Raw genomic sequence first — 23125 nt, 5'->3', positions numbered from 1 at the left:
CCAATGTGGTCTCAGAAATTATTTAGTGAGTTATTAGAAGTACTAGTATGATTTTCTCGCGTGTTTTCATCAATAGCTAAAGTACAATCTCTAGATAGTGATGTTTTCTGGCAAATTCGCTTGCAAATTCTGGCAAATTCGCAAATTCGCATAAAAAAAAATTATGGCATTGAATGAATATAAAAGCAACCTTAAAGTAAAAATGTGTCATTAGAGCTATACTCAATCTATTCGGATTTAAATGTACAGCAACGACGAGGAATATCCTTAGTCTTTCGGCAGATTTACTAGTGGAGATAAGTGGAGTATCCCAAAATTACTGTTTGTGAATTGAAACCTCCAAAACTTCACAATTTAAAAGGCTGTTAATTTTACATTAAAGTGTTAGTTTTGCGATTCGCATATGACCTTGTAGATAGACTTTTGGAGACAATTCACCGCTACTATCCCGTACATAGTGTCGCACCACTATCGCTATATAATGTTGTCACAGTGTCCCCATCTACATAAAACTAGATTTGCATCATAAGAAATAGGTTCAATATTCAAATATCTGTACTATTCATTTAATGTAGTGTTTCAGAATATTGATGGTACAAATTATATTTTCTCTTTTTTTCAAATTAGATGCTGCTATGTTAGAGCCAATTTTCAAGCCTATATTACAATGCTCTAATTCCTGTAGAATTACTATCAACTGCCTTTTTTACATCAAAAGTAGTTTTGATGTAATCTGCACTATCTTCAGGAAGTGGATACTTTTTGACAAGTTATAGACTTATTGTAGGACTTCAGTAGCTGTCCAGTAACTGTTGATTCTCCCAAAATTTTATTTAGATTATGCAAAAGTGTCTCCATATTTAAACTTAGGTTTATTTTGACATACACTTTAGCACAAGGCTAATTTATATAGTACTTACAAAAAGTAAAAAAATATTAATATAATAAATCACTAAGAATTCTTAAGCACTTCCACAAGGGACAAATGAGGCTCAATAGCGATTTATCTTAAATTTCACGGGGTCTCATTTCAGCTTTGACGTAGTGTGGGTACTCACTATTGCATCTGGTGGTAAGATGTGGTGGTGCTGAGGCGAGGCAAGCAATGATTTCTCAAAGGACATTATTAAGTGGTAATGCCTATCTCGTAATGATCCAAGCATCAAATTTTCCACTGTTTGGAAATAATCTATTGCTTTACTTCTGGTTATGATCGCTGCTGCTTTTTCTGAATAACTTCAATTTCGTCGCATACGCAATCCAAACAACAAGCGTACTCAACTTCCACAGCGTACTCAACTTTGTAGCTTGCTTTTATATTTGTTTAAGAAATAAACTGGCAAGAATACGCTCTAATTGGAGAGACTGTTGGACTCTACGAGGTACTGTTCGTTTCTGAATAACATCAATTTCATCGCATAAGTAATCCAAACAAGAAGATGAAGAAAAGTGTTGATTTGTTTGCCAGATAGATTGCTAATATTCATGCGTTGCGACTGTTAGATTTGTCTAGTAATATCCTCTCTGGCTGCTTAAATAATTTGAAATCAAACATGAGGTCAAGCTTATTATCTCTGCGTTATTACGCTTATCTCTACATTTGTTATCCTACTGTATCTCGTTCAGACACGACTTTTTATCTTGCTTCGATATTTGTTTAAAAAACAAACTGGGAAGAAGATGCTCTTAAAAGGAAACCTGTTGGACCCTTTTTTGAGGTAGTCACATTCATCTATGACCATCTTGTCCAAAATATCATTGATTAGTATAAATTCAAATGCGATTCTTGTAGAACGTAATAATAAACCATAAAATAATGGTTTAACTGGATTTGAATTCGGACAGACAAAGCTAGAATATTTTACTTGGAAGTGATGTTTGAACATTTTATGTATCTCTAGAGAACAAAGAGATCAGTCTCTGTTGGTGAAGAATGCCGTAGAGAACAAATGTTCTTGACTTTTGGTAGTGAAATCCACCTCCTCCTCATTGAAAGCACCCCCCCCAACTTACGGAAATTTGTAATGGAAAGTTCCTCTTAGGTAAACTCTTTCCCTCCCAAGAAATTACCTCTGGACAATGCCATCCTCACTGCAAATTCCTCTTGACGCAGAATACCGTAGCTCGGGCATTCACTTTTTTGAGGTAGTCACGTTTATCGTGTAAGACAATTTTACCTAAAACATCATTAAGTAGTATTAATGCAAATGCGATTCTAGTCAAATATAATAATAAACCATACAATAATGGTCTAAATAGATCTAAATTCGGACAGACAATTTGTTTTTCTTACTTGAAAGTAATATCTGAACATGTGATGTATCTCTGAAAAACAAAGAAATCAGTCGCTGTTGATGCAGTATGTTGTGAAAAATTAGTGTTCTTGACTGTTGCTAATAAAATATAGATTTTATATTAAGATACATATTATATTAAGGTTATTATTATACTAAGATTGTATTATAGTATACTAAGATACATATTTAACGGCAGGGATGAAAATGCGAGACACAGGAGTCATATTCTACCTAGAGTATCTGAAAATCTTGTCAAAAATAAACTTAGAGATTGCATGCAGTTTTACTTATTTGTACATTTATAGAAGTAGAACTAGTAAAATATTAAAAAAATCAAGCAATAAATTAATAAAATAATTTATATTTAGGTGCTTGATTCTAAAAGAAAATTAGATAGAAATTCTTCGGAAAGTGCTGTATACCTCCAAAGCCTTATTGAAAAACGTTTTAGTGCGTTTATAGTTATAATTCCCTCGTGCGTAGTAGTACAGTCCTTGTAACAACAGAGATAACAAGTCACTAAAATCGCTGATGTAAGCCCTTCCTCTCACATCCCGTTTGCACTTGATCCTGGTGCATGGAGGGAAGTTGAAGCTTGACTTATAATTGGGGAAACAACAATCAGTTTGGAAATTTTCTATAGTTGGTATGATGCAGTCTGCCTCTAAGCAACTTTGCATTTCCCTTGTTCTGTTGCAGCAACTGGTTGCATTTATTGGTGGAGGTACACTAGAGTGAGCAGGTAATGATACCTAAAATAAAAATAAGAATTGACTAAATTCAAGAATCCAGAAGATTTATTTGTAAAAAGAAGGAGGGGGAGTTTCCTTTAAGGGTCTTCAGTTGTATGCAAAACCATCAAGATCCCTGTTTATGTGACATGGTATTTCTTTTCCCATGAAAAGGCTCTTTATTGTGAAACATGATATAATATTACTACCTATAGGCAAATTGAGATAGTAACAAAAAATTAGATTTTTATCTTTAACCTCAATTTGTTAAAACATTTTATTCGTCCTACTGTTTGTACTGTGCTATTTCAATCCTAGTGCAATTTCGTATTAATGAAGCACAGTTCCAAAAAATATTTCTCAGTCCAAGCAATATATAATTTAAGAAAAAAAAAACTAGATATATACCATAATTTAACTATATAACCATAATTTTCAGCTTTGCTAAGTGATTAATCTGTTTTGCTAAACTAGAGTGATCTGGTCTTTAATGGTACCTAATGGCAACAGAGCCCCTAAAAAGGTTCTTATTTCTAGAAGAAAATACAATGGATTACAAGAAAATTAATTATATTTCTCTGGGTGAGACTTTTAGAGGAAAATTCTAAGAGCAGCTGGATACGAAAACGGAGAGTTTAGAATTTGACAACGTAGAAGATGGATGGAATAAATTTAGGAAATAATTTTCTGAATAGCGGAAGATGTCCTAAGGATAAAAGTTAGAAGATAAGCTAGTAATATTAGCGAAAACGCTTTAAGCTTGGTCGATGAGAGAAGGGATTTGTACAAAAAGTTTCGGGGTAATAGATCTTACTAGAATAAGAGGACACTAAGTGGAGTAGAGAAAACATTAAAGTATAAATTAAGGAGGTGTGAAATAGAGGCCAATCATGATCTTAATAAAAATCTGGCAGATGAATCCAGACGGGATAGTGGGAAGATGTTTTATTTGCATGCTAAGAAACTGAGAGGAAGTAGTAAATCTGTAATTGTCCCAGTTGAAGATAGGGTTACGTCCTCAATTGGTGCCAAGGAAAGTGTTACGGAGAGGTGGGAAAAAAATTTTGAAAATGGAATTAAATCGTGATAAAGTTGAAGGAAATGATATCGTAAAGAATAAAACAAAGTTCAGCCATTTCGAAATGAAGGAAGATTTATTTTGCGAGGAGGATTTAGAGACAGTGCTTAAAAATTAAAAAATTAAGGCCCAATGTTCTTATAGCGTTACAAATGAGTTTTTAACTTTGGTGGTCACTGACTTAGAGGTTAGACACTGGAGATTTGATGTTTGAGGTTTTTGTAAAAGAGGAAATACCTAGCAATTTTATGAAAAAAAATTGAACCCCTTTATAGGAAGAGTAATAAGAGTGAGTGAACTAAGCATTAGTAGGCATTAGCATGGCTTCTGTAGGACGTAAATTACGGCAAGGGTGCCAATCTCTTCCTGCAAGGAATGGGGAGGGGCGTCCATCAAATTGAGAAGTTTTTTAACATCAGGCCATGGCTAGTAGATTGCAAACAAATTTGGACGGAAGAAAAAAAATATCCTAGTTATAACTTTCGGGGTTACTTGTACCATTTCTCGCCGATTGGGGGCGGGGGGACTTCTTTTTATAAATACATTTGCAAAAAGGCGACGTCGAATACCCACCAAATCTTGGTGGGAAGCAAAAGTTGGGCTTATATTTCAATCTTTTTGAAGTCTGCACCTTATCCAAGGATTGTGTCGGAGTGGGATGGGAGCATCACAATCTCTTTCTATGAGTCTATTTATTGTGCTGCTGGTGGAAATTATTGAAAACCTGGTCAAGGTAAACAGTTACGGCTGTGGTGTCTGCTGCCCGTGCTTAATTGAACCTGTTAGGAAGGAGTGCAATCTTGTCATCCGGGGTTGCAATGTTGTCGTTATGAAATGCTTATGGAATCTCAATTAAATTTAGTAGAAAATAGTAGTTGGACCTTTGAAAGAGGATTTAATCTCATTGGTGTTGTTGGTTGTGTTGTTCTGTGACCCATGGGCGACGATTACTGAAACACTTCAAGGGGCTTGAAACCTTGACGTCTAGTTCTGTGCAGAGGTGTGCACGGGTCCAGTCTTTCTAGGTTAGGGTGAGATGATTTTCTTTATCTTTTTAATAAGAAGGAAAAAACAGAATAATTTCCTCTTAATTGGGGTAAAATATAGGTTATCTTAGTCCTGACCCATCCCCTTTGGAGATTTTTGGCTCTGTTGAAGATTAAACTTTGTTGTCATGTGTTTTTAATCAGAAATTTTCTGGTAAAAAGAAATGTGTTCCCTTCAGATATTATCATTAAAGGATTTATATGGATATTATTGTAACAATTTATAGATATCACTAGTATTATTTATGAAATAGATTTTGTTTTCAGTGTAAGAAAAAATGACCTTTCATAACATTAAATTTACGGTTTTTTTTTAATGAGAATGTATATTTAGGAGTGATTTAAGCATTCTGATGATAAAATCAAAGAAAGCTAAGAAAAAATTTTTAGACAGTGCCGTTGATCGCTGGAAGTCGCAAATATGGCAGTTTTCTGCTCAGACATGCATGAATAATTAAGAAAGTAAAAATAATTTTTCAGTTGGATATTGAAAACTAACTGGTAATTAGCTGTTTCAAATGCTAAATATAAATCACTAACTTTCATAAACGCTAAATAGGTAATAAGGTAATTAGCTAAGTGGTAATGGTAAATGATATTACAAGTTAATTGACAAGACAATGAAGAACAAATTGAAAATATGCTTAACAGTTGAGTTTTAGCAAAGAAATATAAATTGCGTTAAGTAGTCTGGCAATTCATTCCCGAGAGGAAAAGAGTGGCCTAAGCCTCGACTCAGTTTGGTGAGTCGACCCATCATAACATCAAGAAGAAGAAGAAGACATAAATATCTAAAGAGTTCAAGTAACAAGTTAAAAGCGTTCTAGATATGTGAGGGGTGCTGGACTTTTGAAAAGGGCTGGCGTGTTCGAAAAGATAGGATGCCCCTCCTATCTTCTCAGATATAGATGCCTGACTTTTCAATAATCGTACTCAGTAGTTTAGTAGAAGATATGCGACTTAAACAGAGAACTGAAATCAGAATCTAGTTTCTGATTAAACGAGCTTCAGCGTCGGCTGACCGTCACAAAGGACCCATTAGTGTATTCTTCTAGGGGACTAGCTACTATAGAGAGCTATTGGGAATCTGGGGTTTGACTTTGAAATTTTATTGAAAAGACAATAAAATTTGGCGCCCCTGTTGTCGGCAAGCTTGTCAATCAAAGCTGGTTGCACCACAAGGAACAGCCAAAGCTGCCAAACTACTCCAATAAAATTTAATTTTAGCCATTTTTAGTGTTTTCTTAGAAAGGTGTGCTGGTACATTTTTAGGGACTGTCTCTTCCTGAACTTTAAAAGGAAAATTCTACTTCTTTAATCGAAAAAAAAAAATGTATACATTTCTGATTATGTAAGTTTTATTGAAATTGAATATCTCTATTTCCAGCATAAATCGGAAGAATTTATATGATTTTCCCAAGATTTACGGGAGAGTAATTGCTGGCCTTTAGTTTTTGTCGTTTATTCGGATGCTTACCCGAGTTAGGGCAGGACAACCTAATCAATTCTAAATAGTCTGGCCGCACAAACTAAAAAATTATAAGGTACCGCATGGCCTTAAAGGAGCAATTCAATGGTTGCTCAGCAGATGATTTACGACTGTTCTGAAAACATTGGGTCAACTGGTATCACCAGCTTTTTCAAATGTCTCATTTGGTTGCATAGCCCGAAATAAGTAATGTGCTTATTTCGGAGACTCGCGTATCAGAATTTGTTTTTGCCATGGTTTGGCGTCTTTAAAAGCAAGACGTAAATAAGTTAATCGGATAAAAACGAAATTAAAGGAAATCAACTTCAACCATTTGACTTCGGAAGTCTACGTCTTCAAAGTTACTTTTTTTCGTACTTACGTGTTATAGCGACCACACCATGTTCTTGATCTGTAATGAAACCGTTGTCCACTCGGAGACAATCAGCTTAGCCTCAGCAAGATAAACGGTAATTATGCAGGTATATTTTAATTAAATATTTAATATATAGAGGTGGTTAGGTTAAGTATTTAATATAATTATTATTATTATTACTTATTGGAAAACCCGTCATACAAAAAAGGAAAAGACGGAGCAATAAGCCAAAAAAAGTAATACACATAAACTTAGGAGTTATGCATGTGGTTCTGGGCCTCCTGCTTTCCATAATTCTCTGTTGTATTTCCATAATTTTGTTAATAAAGTATTATATTTTCATCATATTTTGGTATATTTCATTATGATTAACCTAAATTCACTTCTTTGGAGGGGTTGCTATAACACATAAGTACCTTTTTTTAATTATTTTATTGCTAAATCTTGTATTTATAATCACTCTTGGTAAGGAAGTGTGATAAGAAAAATAGAAAGATAGATGGGTAGATCACTTACAGTAGAAGTCAGCAATTTGAAGAAAAGTAAATATAGCTTCATGGTGGTCCACTAATATACTGAACAAAACTATTTGTTGTAACTTAACGGTAGCCCAAAGCGTCATCACCATCTGTTCGTGTCACTGAGACACCAATATGCTATACAATTTAGGGAAATTGGAGCAATTATTCGAATTAAATCCCATTCAATCAGGTCTATTTTAGCCAATGTGGGTATTGTTGTTGTCCTCCCAGAAAAGGATGTTTATATGCAAATACTTTAAACTCAGAAAAACTTTTTTTTTCACAGTGCCTAAAAAATACTTTTTTTGTTCTTATTTTTATCGGAAACTTGACTAGCCTTTTTTGGGCTGGTTCGTCTTTTTTTAAATATATATATATATATATATATATATATATATATATATATATATATATATATATATATATATATATATATATATATATATATAAAATATATATATATATATATATATATATATATATATATATATATATATATATATATATATATATATATATATATATATATATATATATATATATATATATATATATATATATATATATATATATATATATATATATATATATAAAGAAAACAAAAACAGGAGATTAGATAATAATATCTTACCAATGATATCCTATTTGTTCATGGAGGATAGGGACCACTCCTTTGTGATCCCTGCCAAGACCCCTCTTTTTGTGAAATTTGGGGGGGAGGACAAACACTGGAAAATTTACATATTTGTATCTAGTGCCGTCAATTTGCGGAAATTTGGAGGGGACGAAGTTATTTTTTCATAATCTGGGGGGGGGGAGGCAATTTTTTCAATTTTACAATGAAAATAACAATAAAAAGAGGCCTTTTTAATGAAAGTGCTTACATAAATGTGTTTTTTTAATCGAGGGATGAATTTCCCTTGCCCTTTATCCAATTAATATGTTTAAGCGTGAGAAAATACCAAATTTTTTGAATACTTTCGTTGTTTGCACTTTGTGTTGTTATACGGCTGTTATTGAAATAATGATTCTTTTCTCTGTAGAAACTTATGGTACAGTTTTTCTAACAATAGATTAGGGTACCCCAGTAAAACAATTTTGCTACTTGACCTATCAAGCCAAGTAATGCACTTTTTTTCTTACTTTGGTTTTTCATAGGCCGGAATGTACCCAGTGTTTCTAGAAAATGTGAGGAAAGGGGAGTAACACATTTTTGCGGTAGGGGAAATGGGCATGGTGACTTCTTTAAAACAGCAAAACTTTGATCACTTAAGCGAAAATCACGTTTTATGAAACTCAGGCATCCTAGGTAATAACCTACAACCAATTTCGTTTATCCAAGCTACCTTATTCATGACAATTTCCTAGAACCACCAATTCATTGAGAATATCATTGGAGGGATTACTTACAGGATTGTTCCAAAGCAGAAGAGTGATTTTGTCAAAATCCTGGGGGGGGGGGAGCAAAGTTGCGGCTAATTTTCCCAAATCGAGTGAAAATGACAGTGAAAACTGAAAAATGAGCCATTTAGTACCATAAAGGTAAAGATATATTAAAGAAAATTGGCCCGTTGGTGTAGATGCTTTAATTATGCAGGCTTATGTTCGTTTTGACAAGATTTTTGAAGAAACTAAGTTTCAGCTGGGGAAGGGGGCAAACTCGGTCTGGGGGAGGGGCAAAGCGAGGTCTGTGAGGGGCAGTTGCCCCCTCCCTGCCCCATAGCAAATTACGCCCCCGTCTTCAAATTAACCCAAGTTTATTCCCAATGTTCGTACCTAAGTCTACCCAAGTTTCACATCCAATTGATTAGACAATACCAGTATTTAGCTTGTTATAAATGAAATTGCTTGGAAATAAAGCCTGATGAAAGTTTCTTAATTTGTCTTAATAGTGCTGTTTCATGAGAAATAAAGTCGTGAGAAATTAGAAAAGAATCATAAACTTGAGACTTGGGAAAACAGGCCTGGCAAACGCTCGGCTGTTTGCATGGTGTCAATCGCCTGGAGATGGGGGAGGTCTCAACTTTTTTGTTGTTGTTGTGGTTTATCAGTTTGAGCTTTGAATCATCGTGCAATGTGGGGGAATACGGGCCTGGCAGAGGTACGGGTGTTAGCATGGTACTGATGACCTGGAGGGGGAAAGGTCTCACATCCTCTTTTTGTGATTGTTTATCAGTTTGAGCATTGAACGTATTTTGAAATATATTTTATTGTCGAATTACTCACTTAGTCTTGTATTAAAATGTTAAATATATTTTATGGTCATGTTTTTTTTTTCTTTGTGGGGTTAGTGCTGAATTTAAGAGAATTTTTTTTTGTATTTGGAGCCATCGTAAACAAACCTTCGGGTTTTTGTAGATGGCTGCTGTAAATTCGTTTGAATTTTTATGTTAAATGAATTAATTTGATCTGAAATTTGGTCTGATCTGCAAAAGATTTAAGTTCAGTGTCTCGATTATGTGACTGTACGTTGAAATTTCAAAATATATAAAAATGGAGCTAATTCGCTTAGCGTGTAAATGGCTTAGTTAATTTTATGATAAGTTTTGGCTTACAAAATGATATTTTCCGATGAATTAGCTGTATGTCATAGGTAAATCAAAGCAGGAGTAAGCAATTTTATTTTATCGACACAGCTTACCTTACATGATTTCCTTCATCTTTTTTTTCTACTCTGAACAATTAAACAAGGGAATCTAAAATATTCGGCAAAGTCCCTAAACATAAAATTCCAAGTGCCCTCAACTCCCCCTCTTATACCCCCAACAATCTGGAATGTTTGAACTCGATTCCCTGGTTATGAGACAAGACTGAGTTTGTCTCCCAAACCACGTAAAAAATTGTTATTTTTTAATGAAACTTACTGACTATATGCAATATTTTTAATCAGATATATTCTCCTGCCTTTAGGCCTCCGGTATGAAAAATAAAGGTATTTTCTCTTGTAAGCACCCGAAAACCAACTTACTTGTAAAAGTAATTGTTTCCAGATCAGCGACTGATTGGGTGTCACGGACATTTACCGGTCATTTAAGTAATATATTTTCCAATGAATTAACTAAAAGTACAAATAAATAAAATCAGGGGTAACAAATTTTATTTGGCTGGGACAGTTTTCTTTACTTGATTAATTTTCACTCAGAACAATGAACACTTTTTCTTCTTAGATTTTATTTGCTGCTTATTAGCAATCCCAAAGAGTATGGGTAATTTATGATTGTGGAAACTGGCACTAGTGTCGACAAAAAAATATCAGTGCCATCTAGCTTTGGGCAACATTTGGCCTTTTTTCAAGCTTTAAGATCGTTTTTTTTTCAGGAACTGTGATCAGACACTTGTTACTATCCCAATTTTACCAACTACAGTGAACTAAATTGATTATTCTTATTATTACACTTGAAAAAATACCAAGTGTCGCCAAACGCTAGATGGCATTCGATGGCATTTTGGTGGAAAGTAGCGCCAGATGCACTCTTATAAGTTACCCTTACTCTTTGAGCCAGCACATGATTAAGAGCCATAATAAAATGGAATCGATTTCGTTGTCAGTCATCAACGTATATGGGCATGATTTTCATCCTGTTTGTGTTTCTATCATATTTAGGTATCTATTTTCTTTATTGTTTGAAAATTGTGAACCTTTTTTTTTCTTAGATTTTGATTGCTGCTCATCAACCCGCCTATGATTTGAGACATAATCAAATGGAATCGATTTTCTTATCAGCCATCGACATATATGGACATGATTTTCATCCGGAAAACCTCCAGAAACTTATTATGTCAGAAACTTCAATTTTTGATGTGCTTCAAGAGTTCTTCTATCACACCAATCGTGCTGTCAGAATGGCTGCTTTAGAGGTTCAATTTTTATATACACAATTTCTCTCTTTCATTTTGTTGGTTGCTGCCCTAACGATTTATCACTTTCCATTCTAATGTATTTAAAGTTCTTATGTACTTCTGCTCCTATTTCAGCTCTATATCTTTTTTAATTTTTGTGCTTGGGTCATTGAGAAGTTTCAAAGCTTTGAGGGCTTGAAATGAAGGTGATGTGCTTCGATTTTGTCACAAAAAACGTCTCTGAATAATAGTCTGAACTTTCATTAAATAAAAACAAAACCAAAAGCTGTATTAAATATTTTTTTAAAAGTCATGAGCAATAATCAGGGTTTCATTGTTTTTATGTATTTAATTTTTTGAATTGGTTTAATTTGACATTGAACCTTCTATTAGAAACTAGGTAACTGTGGAGTCATCCTTATGTAGTAAATTTTCTTTCGTATGGGTGGGCAGGCCACTTAGGTTTGGGCAACTAAGATAGCCACCAGAGACGTCAATGTGACACTTTAAAAGGGATAATTTTCGCCGTTCCTGACTACTTAATTCAGATGGTAGGACACCGCATCTGAACGGAAGAGGTTTTCCCATAGTGAAGTTAAGAGTTGTGCTAAGAACGGATTCATTCCTGTGTATTAAAGCCGTAAACAAAAAACATGTGGACGAAAGAGGTTTAGAAGTCATAAGATATTTTCAGGATGGATTCATGAAATCCATCCTGACGAAAGAGGTTTTCACATAGTGAAGTCATAAGCTATTCTCAGAATGAATCCATTCATGTTTATTAAAGCCGTAAATCGTGGTTGTTTTGTTTAAGTAACTACTTTATTTTTTAGTAATGTATTACTAAGCCACGCAAAACGCTAGGCCACGCCAGCGTTTGGTGCACAGAAAGCCCTCTCTGTGTGCTTTGTCTTCCCTCTCGTTCTAAGTTTGAACTTGGCTCTTTACATCAGCAAAAAAGTCTCTTTTAAAAATATTTTTTCGATTCACTTCATTTTCTATGTTTTTGAAAGAATAAATTTAAAAGCTGAAAACGCTGATGATAGTTACTGCCACTTTAGACTAGAAAAATTTGATTGACTCTCAAGAATATACTGATATCGAAAAAATAATTCCTCGACGCGTGTTCTGTAGCTTTTTTTCTCCTTTTATATGTTACACAAAAAACATATTCAAAGAAACTAAACTGTTTATTAAAAGAATATGTTCAAGTATAGGATTGCGCTTACATTTAAGGATACTTGAAGGGGAAGGAATTAGCATGCTTTTATTTAGATATTTTCTCTTCGTTTCATGTTGACTTCATCGTAAGATGTTAGTTTTATTGTAAATTTTATCTCTTCATCTGTATAAATGTCTGTTCATTTAAAGCATGATTTCTTCTGTGTTAAGTATAAGCTATTTTACCGTAAGTATTTCAGAAAGGACTTCGCTCTGGCTTGCTTTATTACCAGACCATAACCATTCTTATACTAAATCCTGTATTTATAGTTACTCACATTCGATTTATTTTTCATAAATAAGAAAAGGAATCTCCGATTGTATATTTTAAATGTTCGAGGGACTTGTGATCTCACATGCCCTACATGGCCCTGAAACTAGTATTGCGCTCCACCGTCTTCCTTCAAGCATTTCCTCAGTATTATTAAAAATAATTGAATACAAACCGCTAAATACTTGACAAATAACATATAAATATAGAATTGATAAACACAATGGCAATAATATTTGCATGTGCTCGTGGAGGAAATACTTAGTATTTCACTGCTTTTAGCTCCAACATGACGTTCAAAACTAGAGAAAAGAGAGACAACTAAACCGACTAACATCATTTAAAACTGTCTCTGGCCCTTCCAGTGATAGAATGACAGACTGGCTCTATAAACTAATGGCTAGATTTTTAGCCTAGAATGGCTTAGAACTTTTGCCGTTATTATTATTATTATTTTTATGTCATAACAACCAGAGTGCCGTTCCTAACCCTGGACTCATTACCTTTGGATGCTAAGGAGTTTCGAAATGAAAGAAAGAAACGTGAAAAAACCTGAAACCTGTTATTATCTAATATTTTACTTTGGTTTTTTCAAAACTTTGAAATTTTAGGGCTGTACCACATTTTCGTCAGTGTTGCCACATTGAGCCCTTGAAATAAATAAGCAAAACTGTCTCCGACACAGCCTCCGTCGCAAAAGCTCAAACGTTTACAATCTATTGATTTCTAAGGAAATTTATACTTTTAAAAGAAAGCTATTTCTTCTTAAGGTGTTTGCTGCCATGTATTTTTAGCTTTTTTTTCCTGATTTTTTTCGTCCACGTTTTGTTTTTTAAATTTGGTGCCAGGTACTACCTAAACTGCATTGCTGCATATTGTGGTCTTTTTCACTAAAAATTGAATTCGTTCTTTTTCCTAATTCTTTGGGAAATACATATCAATTTCCACCTTATCAATTCAGACAATTCGATTTAATTTTAACTGCCATTGGCACTTTAAACTAATCTTCTTTTTCTGTTTGGGTGAAGGGACTCAAGGATGCTTAGTAATCTGATTGAACCCTTCCACATGGGCGTAAATAACTTCTTCTCTAGGGGGGGGGGCAGCCGATTCTTTGATGAACGTTGGGGGGGGCTGAAGTTATATTGGCAGTTCACAAAACCTTACATTGCCAGCAAGTTCTATCATACCTATGAAATATTTATTAATAAGTATACACCAAAAATCATGAATCAATGATAAACTTCAGTATTAGAATTAATACATCTTCTTGGATTAGAGCTAAATCTTTCCAAGACATTATGGATAATTGCTTTTTGTTTGACATTTATTCTGTCATTCTAGTTGTTTATTACCAGCTTTTTCAACCATCTACCTTTTTTCAACTGCTTTTTCAACCATATCTAGCTGCCCCTCTGCCCCCCCCCCCCTTCCGTACGCCCATGCCCTTCCATACAAAATCAGCGGATTTCCATTGGCTGAACGTGTCACTTTGCCAATTTTTAGGGGATATTACTCTAACCCTGCGGATTCTTGCTTACTAAACAAGGGCTCTGGTTTTGTTTTTCGACTAGTCGAGTTAATCTCTTAACATAAATTCTAACCTGTTTTTTAAATCTTTTTGCAGGTTTACGTGCGACGATCGTATACATCTTATGAACTTACCAGATTACTTCACACAGATCTGAGCAATAATCGGTGTGTTGTGCAATTTGAGTTTTTATTGCCGTCTTCTCACCCTAATAGGTAAGAAAAACCAAATTAGCCTTTTTTATTGTTATATTATAAGATTTTTAAATTATATGATAGTCTCTGATGCTTACTTTCTTCTCTTTAAAGCTCTAAAAAAAGTCCATTCTCTAAAAAAATTTAAATAAATGTAGTTTTTAGTTTAAATAAATCGTGACACTACCTAGAGAAAAGAAATGTGTTGTATAGCCTATTATTTGATATCCGGTCATTCCAGTTAGAACCTAAAATTGCCCTTAGTTAATTCCCTTGGAAAACATCTCGATAATTTTTCTGGACCTTTGAAAGGACTCAAGTTTCAAAGCTACAGTTGATCCATGTCTTTACCATGGCTCTCCTAATCCAGTTCTTTTTATACTTTTATTTACTGCGAAAAAAAGCCTTCGACCTGACTCGTATACTTTTTACATCTTTACATATAAACTTGCTTCATCACGTGTAACTTAGTCATCGTTAGTAAATTAAAGGAAAGAAATTAAAGGAAAAAATCGCTGCTGGCGGAAAAGTTGAGCCCAAGATTCCCCCAGTGACTAGCCGGAATTTCCAATTCTGGATCAACAGACACCTGGCGACCGTTTCATGGCTTTCATTGTAGACATTGCCTATCTACATAAATCAAATAATTTTAAATAATAATTGAGAGCGGGATGTTTTTCATGTATGTATTATATATGCATAAAATACTATAATTAATAATAAAACAAATTAAAAAAAGACGATAAAACAAAGGTAGTTTAATTTACATAAAACAAAAAATCAAACAAAAGGTAGTTTTTTTGTACCAATTCTCTAGTGTTAGTTATAGTTAAAGGTAGGCTGGTTTTTATTTGAAGTAATCCTGCTTAGTAACTTGGCACCAGTCTCAACCCTTGACATCGTATCTGCTAGAAATGTGAAACCTTGAAAATCTTAAAAATTTAAAAAAATTTCACAATTTTGCTTGATTTTTAATGTTGGTGAGGAAATTTTGTGGAGGCTAAACTGTTATCTTTAGTCCTTAATTTGCAAAGTATTCTCATAACGTTTAGTAATAACGTTAGCCGAAACCTTGGAATTCTGTTTACACCAAATAACGCTATTTTAAACTCCCTATCGTCTTTTTGTGAGCAAAGTACACCTTATAATTTTGGCTAAACACCAAATGAAAATAAGACTTTTAATCCTTCCTCCGGATATGTCATGGATCACAACTTAGTATTTTTTTTTCCTCTCTCTGCCTTCCAAGCCATAGAGCCTTGCGGGAGGATATTTTATTTTTGATGTTTTGTTTCTTAGAATCCTATCTTAAAAAAAAACAGACAATAAATAAATTATTCTAAAACTTAATTTAAAAAATACACAACTTTGCAAAAAATTATTTTTACATTTAAGACGACTTTACAATGTTTGTCGAGACACGTAGTGATTCCTGAGGCAATAAATTGGGTAAATCACAAAAATACAGATTATTCAATCCCTCGACATTCTGATTAAACATCACATGATCAGACTTCATGTGTGAATATACACCATGTTTTCCGTATTTAAGTTAATTTTCTATAATTCTTCAGTTATGGAATCACCAATATATTTGAACGATCCCACCTTCTACATTTTTAAGACTAATCATCGTGATCAAGCAACATTACATTTTTACGTTTTTTAAAACTAAAAAACCTTTAAACTCCCTTCTGCGTTTTAAACTAATCATCGTTATAAAACATTCATGTTTAAACTCTCTTCTACTCCCTTCTCCCTTCGTTAAACTCCCTTCTACGTTTTTAAAACTCCCTTACCCCTTCGTTAAACTCCCTTCTACGTTTTTAAAACTAATGATCGTAATCAAACAATCATGACAAACAACATTAATGTTGACCTTTTCTTCCCCAAAATATAGCTTGTGTTTTGGATTTTTGTTTGGAAAGATTTTCAAGCCATGTTTTCTCTATACTGAGCATCGCATAACTCATTAAGTGGTACTGTTATTGTTGCTGGCTATTGGGCCAGGATTTGTTTTTAGTGTGACACCTTGTTCCGATTTAATACAGGCTGCACATACCGTAAACAAGAACGTAAATCTCATTTTACAAAGCTGCAACTTCGTTAAATTTCCCTTGTACGTTTTAGTTTCTATCTACCCAAGGGTAAAATATAGTTGCAGAAATTACCAAGGGTAAATAAAAGAGGGTTCGAGGTGAATTTTAATAACATGGTATGTGGTCCAAAACCTGGGGAGAGAATTGAAGGAACAAATGGTATTAAGCCAGAATACTTACAAATACGAGAAATGGCTGCTACCACGACAGAAAAGACTACCCTTTTTAAAAGGGTGAAATTAAAATAAAGTATGGATCAGGACGCAACTAAAAATAGTTTTTTTTAATCAATTAGGATAAAACCCATCTTACAGTATTGTCGGTGATGGCTGGGTAAGGGAGGATAAGTGGCTAGGAGAGGTAAAAGTGGGTAGGCAGGCAGCAGGGGCGTCGTTTGGGGGTGGCAAGGGGGGCAGATGCCCTCCCTCCAATAATGGGGAGAAAAAAATATTACACATCCCATGCCCTTTGACTATCCAGATTTGGACCTCTCTAGCCCCTTCCCCCTCCCATTAAAAATGCTGGAGATTCGCCCCTGGCAGGCAGGGTGGAGGAGGTGAGTATTGATGAGTGATAGAGGCTGGATTTGTTATCATTAATTTTTGTTTGATTTATTTAATTATTTGATTTATTAGGTAATTAGTTATGCGGACTTTCGCGTGGCCGTGAACCCTCATAGATTTTTCTCCAGTGCGAAAGTGTTGTTTTTTATTTATGTATTTGTGAATTCTGAAAATAAAAATTTGAATTTGAACTTTCTGCCTGGACTATTTGGAATGAACTGACCCAGGGTCGTATCCAGGATTTTTTCGCAGAGGGGGGGGTACAATAGGAGTTTTTGCGGGGTAGTGAGTTACAAAAAAGCTTCAAAAAACCCATCAACAATTTGTTTATATTCATTTTTGTTACGTTTTTACTTGTCAGACAAACATCCGAGGGGGAGGGTCAATCCACCAGCCTAGATACGGCCTTGAACCGACCCATGCGATATAAGATAGAAGCATAAAGTAATGGTCTACCCAAGATCGCAGAATTTCATGAAATCTCATTTCCTCCATTGTCATTTTAAACATTACCTGCAAAGGAATGTCCCGGGTTTTGTTCTTGTCGCCCTTTCAGGTTAATTATTTTTATATGTATTATATTTTACTGACTTGTTTATTTTGACAGGGTGCCTCATAATCGGTTGAACCCAGTGATTAGCCACGTTCCCTCCTTTGATGAAATAGATAGACTAGATTTCCCGTTGTGTAGAGAGCTGGATAACTGCCAAAGAATGGGCTGTATGGCAGCCTTTGCCAAGTTTGATGACTTTGAAGAAACTTTTATGGAAATCCTGGATTTGTTTAATGGTAATTTCACTTTTTCTTCTTTTAGAATGAAAAAAGAAAAAAAAATTGAGTAATAAACGACTATTTTCCTTAGAGAAAGAAATTGTCTACTCAAAATTCCGCTAATTCTGTTCAAAACCTTTCCGTGAGGAATGATTTAATGAATAAACATAATTATTTGAGTGTAAAGACGCTTTTTTAAGTGCAACCCTCTCCATCCCTTTTCCTTTGTGATGTGTCCTCTGTGTCCTCTTTCCCTTGTGATTTAATGCATAAATAGAATTAGTTGAAGGTAAAGACGCTTTTTTAAGTGCAACCCTCTCCATCCCTTTTCCTTTTGTGATGCGTCCTCTGTGTCCTCTTTCCTTTGTGATTTAATGCATAAACATAATTAGTTGAATGTAAAGACGCTTTTTTAAGTGCAACCCTCTCTATCCCTTTTCCTTTGTGATGTATCCTCTGATTATACTAATCCTAAATGCTTCTTCTCGTAAGTTAAAATGGAGTAAATAATATAACTGCATAAATAATAACATAATAGCATAAAATAAAAATAACTGAATAATGTATTTGCATGAAATAAAAACAATTGCATAAATAAATTGAATAAATAATATAATTGAATAAAATAATAATACTTGCCATGACTGTAATGTTTTATTTCAAAACATTACCTATGTAGAAATTATCACCTTATTTTTTACTTAGATAACAATTTGAAATTAGTTTTGACTTAGATAAGATGATCATATCAATTATTTTTAGTGTTCATTTTCAGTGTATATTTTAATATGTGACATGTATTTATTTCTGTTAGTAGGATTAAGTTGTATATCATTTCAAATTCCTAAATTATTTCAACACTTTAGTAACTACTGCTGCTACTGACAACTTACCGCAGCAACAAGCCGCCTGAGGCCAACCCAACTATGCCAGCTCCTCTTCCATCCTAATCCTCCTTCAAAGCCTCCTTCTTTGCACCCTCCATGGAAGATCTCATTTCCCTTAAATCTTTCTTTACGACATTCTCCTTTTACTTTAGTAATGTAAAGTTGTAAATTAGTATTGACTTAGATAAGATCATGATTCAAATTATTATTAGCGTTGGTTGTTCGTATTAGTAATTTGCACTGATTATCATGATTGCTGGTGCTATGGTGCTCTGAACCATAAAAAAACTGTCAATTTTTTTCCGAGCCCAAATGAATGATTTAAAACTAGCAGACGAAAAAAGAGGAAAAAAAATCTTAACACGCACTCCAGAAACCAATTATAAATGAGGATAATTAGTTATTTGTTATTTCCGTCATTTGAAAATATTTATTACTTTCAAAAAAAGGTATTGCGTTGGAGTTATAGGCTATATGCGCAGAGGCTTGAACCGGGAGGTGAGGGTGGAGGTACTGTTCGTAGAGTCTTCCACGAGGGGATGTCAAAAACACAAATGAAGAGTATTTTTAGATCATAGTTGGCTGACATTTTTTGGAAGGGAGGCATTTTGTGGACCGGTCTTAGGGAGGTAAGAGGAAAATGAGCAGGTGCAACAACCATTTTAGGTGGAATGAGGCACTACATTTTTGGTTTCCGGGCTTTTGGGACGTGAATAACAGCGATTGCTTTAATATTGTTAATCATTTCTGGGCTCTGGTATGCAGCCTTAGACTACGACAAAACTCGAAATGAATGTCAATGGTAGAAGGGACAGGTACCCTTTTTCGTAGCGTTTTGTGATCTTCACAGCTAATGTTTTAAATCTGTGAAGTATATTAACTTTCATAGATAAATTGGATAGATTTATAAGCAGTAACTTTTTTTTATTGGCGGGCTTTTGTTTGTTTTTATTTATTTAATGTTCTAAACTGTCCCGACAAAAAAATAAAAAAGACGGAGCACAAAAAAAAAAAAAAAAAAAAAAAAAAAGAATACAAAATAATACTTAACATTATAACAATAACTTAATAACAATGACGTAACAATAAAATACTTACAACACTAACACAATACAGAACATACAATACTTTCACATAACAAACAAAACAATATTTAAAAACGCTAAATCGAAACTACTACCACAGGGGGAGCGACCACTCGCGGAATATCCTTGCTTCAAAATTGGTGATCTGCTTCGAACGATCTGACACGGTTCGGTGACTTTATAATGAAGCCTTGTAAAATTATCCGGACAGGAGTGAAATAGAAGCCAATTTATACAAATCAATCTGGGAATCATAGATATAGTCTTCTTTATTGATTTTGTTGCATAAAAATGGTCTATTTCCATTCCCCATCCACATGGGTAGTCTCAACAACGTAATGAAAGTGAAGCCAGGTGAAAGTGTGACGAAAAGTAGCGGAGGAAAAGGTAGTAGGACCGAATTTGCATAGTATCAGATTTCTGAAACATTCTCCAAAAAGGGGGAACGTACAGAATATGCGGCAACACAGTCGCGTTATACAGCCTAGATAAAATCATGCGACTCAAACGGAGTTGATTTGCCACAATGCAAATCCACGTTAGTAGATAACTCAATTTAATATTAACCACCTCCAAAGGATGTTTGGTCTGTAATAAGACATATAAATGTAAGTGTATTTCAAAAGTCAGGGGGCCATATACACAAAAAGAAATTGTACAAAATAAGGAAATCGCCAATAAAAGAAATTATAAAGCACACAAAACGGAATACAAAGCAAAAAAAAATTTAATTCATAGACAAAATAGATTAAACGCATAAACTTTTCTTCTTTCTAAGCATTTATCTACGTACATAGCGATTCAAGTAATATATCATGAAACTAGATTAGGACCGGCCGTTGGTTTTTATTCAATATCAAAAGAGTAAATTATGCCTGATAAAATTACGCGCTTGTTTTTATTTATTTAATTCTCTGATTTTAAAATTAATTAAAGCTGCCTTTAAATTAATCGAAATATGGACAAACTGGAAAGTAAATCGTCGAAACTGCGGGGAAACTCTTTCTCGGAGTTTAATTCGTTGATTTATTTTCCAGCTTGCCCGTAAAACGCAAAGTGTAAACTTAGTTTGAGCAACTATTTTGCAGGATCCTTAGAAGAAGAAAACGATATATTGGAAATGTCTATGGAAGAGTCGAGTTCGCGATCAATGAACCACTCAGTAAGTCTAGGCTCACCTTTTCCGGAATTTAACTTTGGTGAAAGGACTCTACCCACTGAAAAGGTATTTGTGGGAGCACCCCTATGACCAGGAATTTATATTGCATGAATGCTTTTGCTTTGAAATTGTATGCCATAACTGAACTGACCGATTCTTAAAAATTTTACAAAATCCTTAGAAAAAACTGGATTTTTTTTTCGTTTGGAATTTTCATTTTTCAGGGCTTACCTCCCGTTTTGAGATGTTATTTGGATTAGAATTTACCAAAGTGTCCTTTCTTTAATGAAATTAATTATCCCAAAGCCACTAGATTTTTTTATGTTGACTGGGCTTGTGTGATTGTTCTGAGCAAGTATAAGATAACATTAAAATTTAGATGCAAAAGAAGGAATTATTCTATTTTGTAGCTCTTTTTTTGTGTAATTTTGACTCTTAATAACCCTTTGGCAATCATTACAACTACAAATCCCTTATAGACATTTCATAAAAAATCTCAGAGGAAAACGGTTTTGTAAAGTTGGTTTGCCCAAGATAGGGCGCGTTAGCCGTTTTCGGCCCATTAGCTCTTGCACTGTGTTCAGCGAGGCCATTCGCAGAAGGTTGCTAAATTGTGGTAAATTTAAGAACTAATATACCGTTCTGTTCAGTTTAAAGTTATATATGCTACAAACAGTATACAAAGTTATATATAAATAGCTAATGGACTGTACAAAAAATATACCCTTTTTGCTTGTGTAATAACTCAGTCGGTAACATTTGTTGACAAAGTCTTGTAGTGTAGAAGAAACTATTTTTCAATATAAGCCCATGTATATCGTTTTTTCGAGTCAGGTGACTAAATAGATTTGTTTTGTTCTTTACAACAAAAACATTTTTGCTTACGATTTTTGTTTTACGATTTGTGATTTTTGTTTGTTACGATTTAATATTTTGGTTTTAGTTTACTGTTGAATTTTTGTTGTTGTTTTGTAAAACTAAGCGCTAATGGAGTTTTACATGCAATAAAAGGTATATGTAACAGTATGAAAACAATCATTTCCGCTCTTTTGCCTTCTGATCTGTATAGTTTCTTTAATAGAAAAATTTTAGATAAATTAAAAAAAAAATAGATAAATTTTAGATTAAAAAATAAAGGTGGTCTGAGCTAGACTGGAGCGAGAAGGCTTAAACAAGGCTTAGGAATGGTTTCCTCAGGAGAGATTCACTTACGATAACTTTTGCAAAGGAACCTCAAAGATACTATATAAAAACAAGATGTTTGTGTTTTCTTGTTATAATAGCATATGTCTATTTCCTCAAGTTGGAGATGCTGAGCCTCCAAAACTCTAAAGCCCTGCCATTTGGCTCCTCATTTAGGAGACACGACTATATCTTTTTAATTCATTCGTAGTAAGTAAATATTTAACGTATGTACACTTTTTATTGATTTATAAGAATATAAATCAATTTAGAATATAAATAGTAAAAGTAATTGTAACATAAATAAACTTAGTAATAAGTTCTATTAAAACTATTTCTATAAAATATCATTAAATAATCAGTCACTTATCATTCATTGTCAAACCACTGTCATTCACTGCCAGTGAATGATAAAATAATCATTAACTGTCAACATTGATAGGATTATTTACTTGTTGTTGTTTTGTTGTTTGATTTTTTCATGATTGAATCATTATCTCTAGGAGCCAATACACATCCTCAACGTTGCAATCAGGTTTGATTCTTTCGAAGACAACACACAATCGGCCCGATTTGCTCGATTTTGTTCTCGCCATGCTGAAGTCTTGACCGCCAGAGGCATACGAAGAATCACTTACGTCTGTTTTGTGAAGAAACAACATCCCAAGTTTTTCACGTACAGGTAACTGTTTTGTTTCATCCTCTTGTCTTCTTGCTTATGTTCTGTTTCTTGTTATTATGGGAGAGCTCGGAAAACTTCGTCAAGGCTCTGGCCACGAAGGGTCATTCCCTCTACACCCCCAAA

General features: G+C 34.0%; 1 protein-coding gene and 1 long non-coding RNA gene across 3 annotated transcripts in view; one reads left to right on the top strand and one right to left on the bottom strand.

Moving 5' to 3' along the window:
• Window positions 1-23125, top strand: part of ACC (acetyl-CoA carboxylase) — a 290230-nt gene that overhangs the window by 169194 nt on the left and 97911 nt on the right. The window contains exons 20-24 of one of the 2 annotated variants that reach the window (XM_089105579.1): window positions 11172-11375; window positions 14477-14595; window positions 17844-18025; window positions 21068-21141; window positions 22824-23002. In XM_089105579.1, the coding sequence (XP_088961705.1) occupies window positions 11172-11375; window positions 14477-14595; window positions 17844-18025; window positions 21068-21141; window positions 22824-23002 (758 nt within the window). Of the gene's footprint in view, window positions 1-11171; window positions 11376-14476; window positions 14596-17843; window positions 18026-21067; window positions 21205-22823; window positions 23003-23125 lie in introns of both variants that reach the window. The other variant, XM_089105578.1, reaches the window with a different exon arrangement.
• On the bottom strand, window positions 856-7556 carry LOC148940594 (uncharacterized). Its single transcript, XR_016143341.1, has 2 exons — window positions 7513-7556; window positions 856-3049 (listed from the first exon to the last, which is right to left on the bottom strand). It is a non-coding gene; the product is annotated as an uncharacterized LOC148940594 (long non-coding RNA).

The sequence above is a fragment of the Artemia sp. Qi Xiang Cuo genome, chromosome 19 (genome assembly GCF_049724085.1).
Source record: "Artemia sp. Qi Xiang Cuo chromosome 19, ASM4972408v1, whole genome shotgun sequence".
Taxonomy (NCBI): Eukaryota; Metazoa; Arthropoda; class Branchiopoda; order Anostraca; family Artemiidae; genus Artemia; species Artemia sp. Qi Xiang Cuo.
This window is presented reverse-complemented; position numbering and strand designations above follow the sequence as displayed.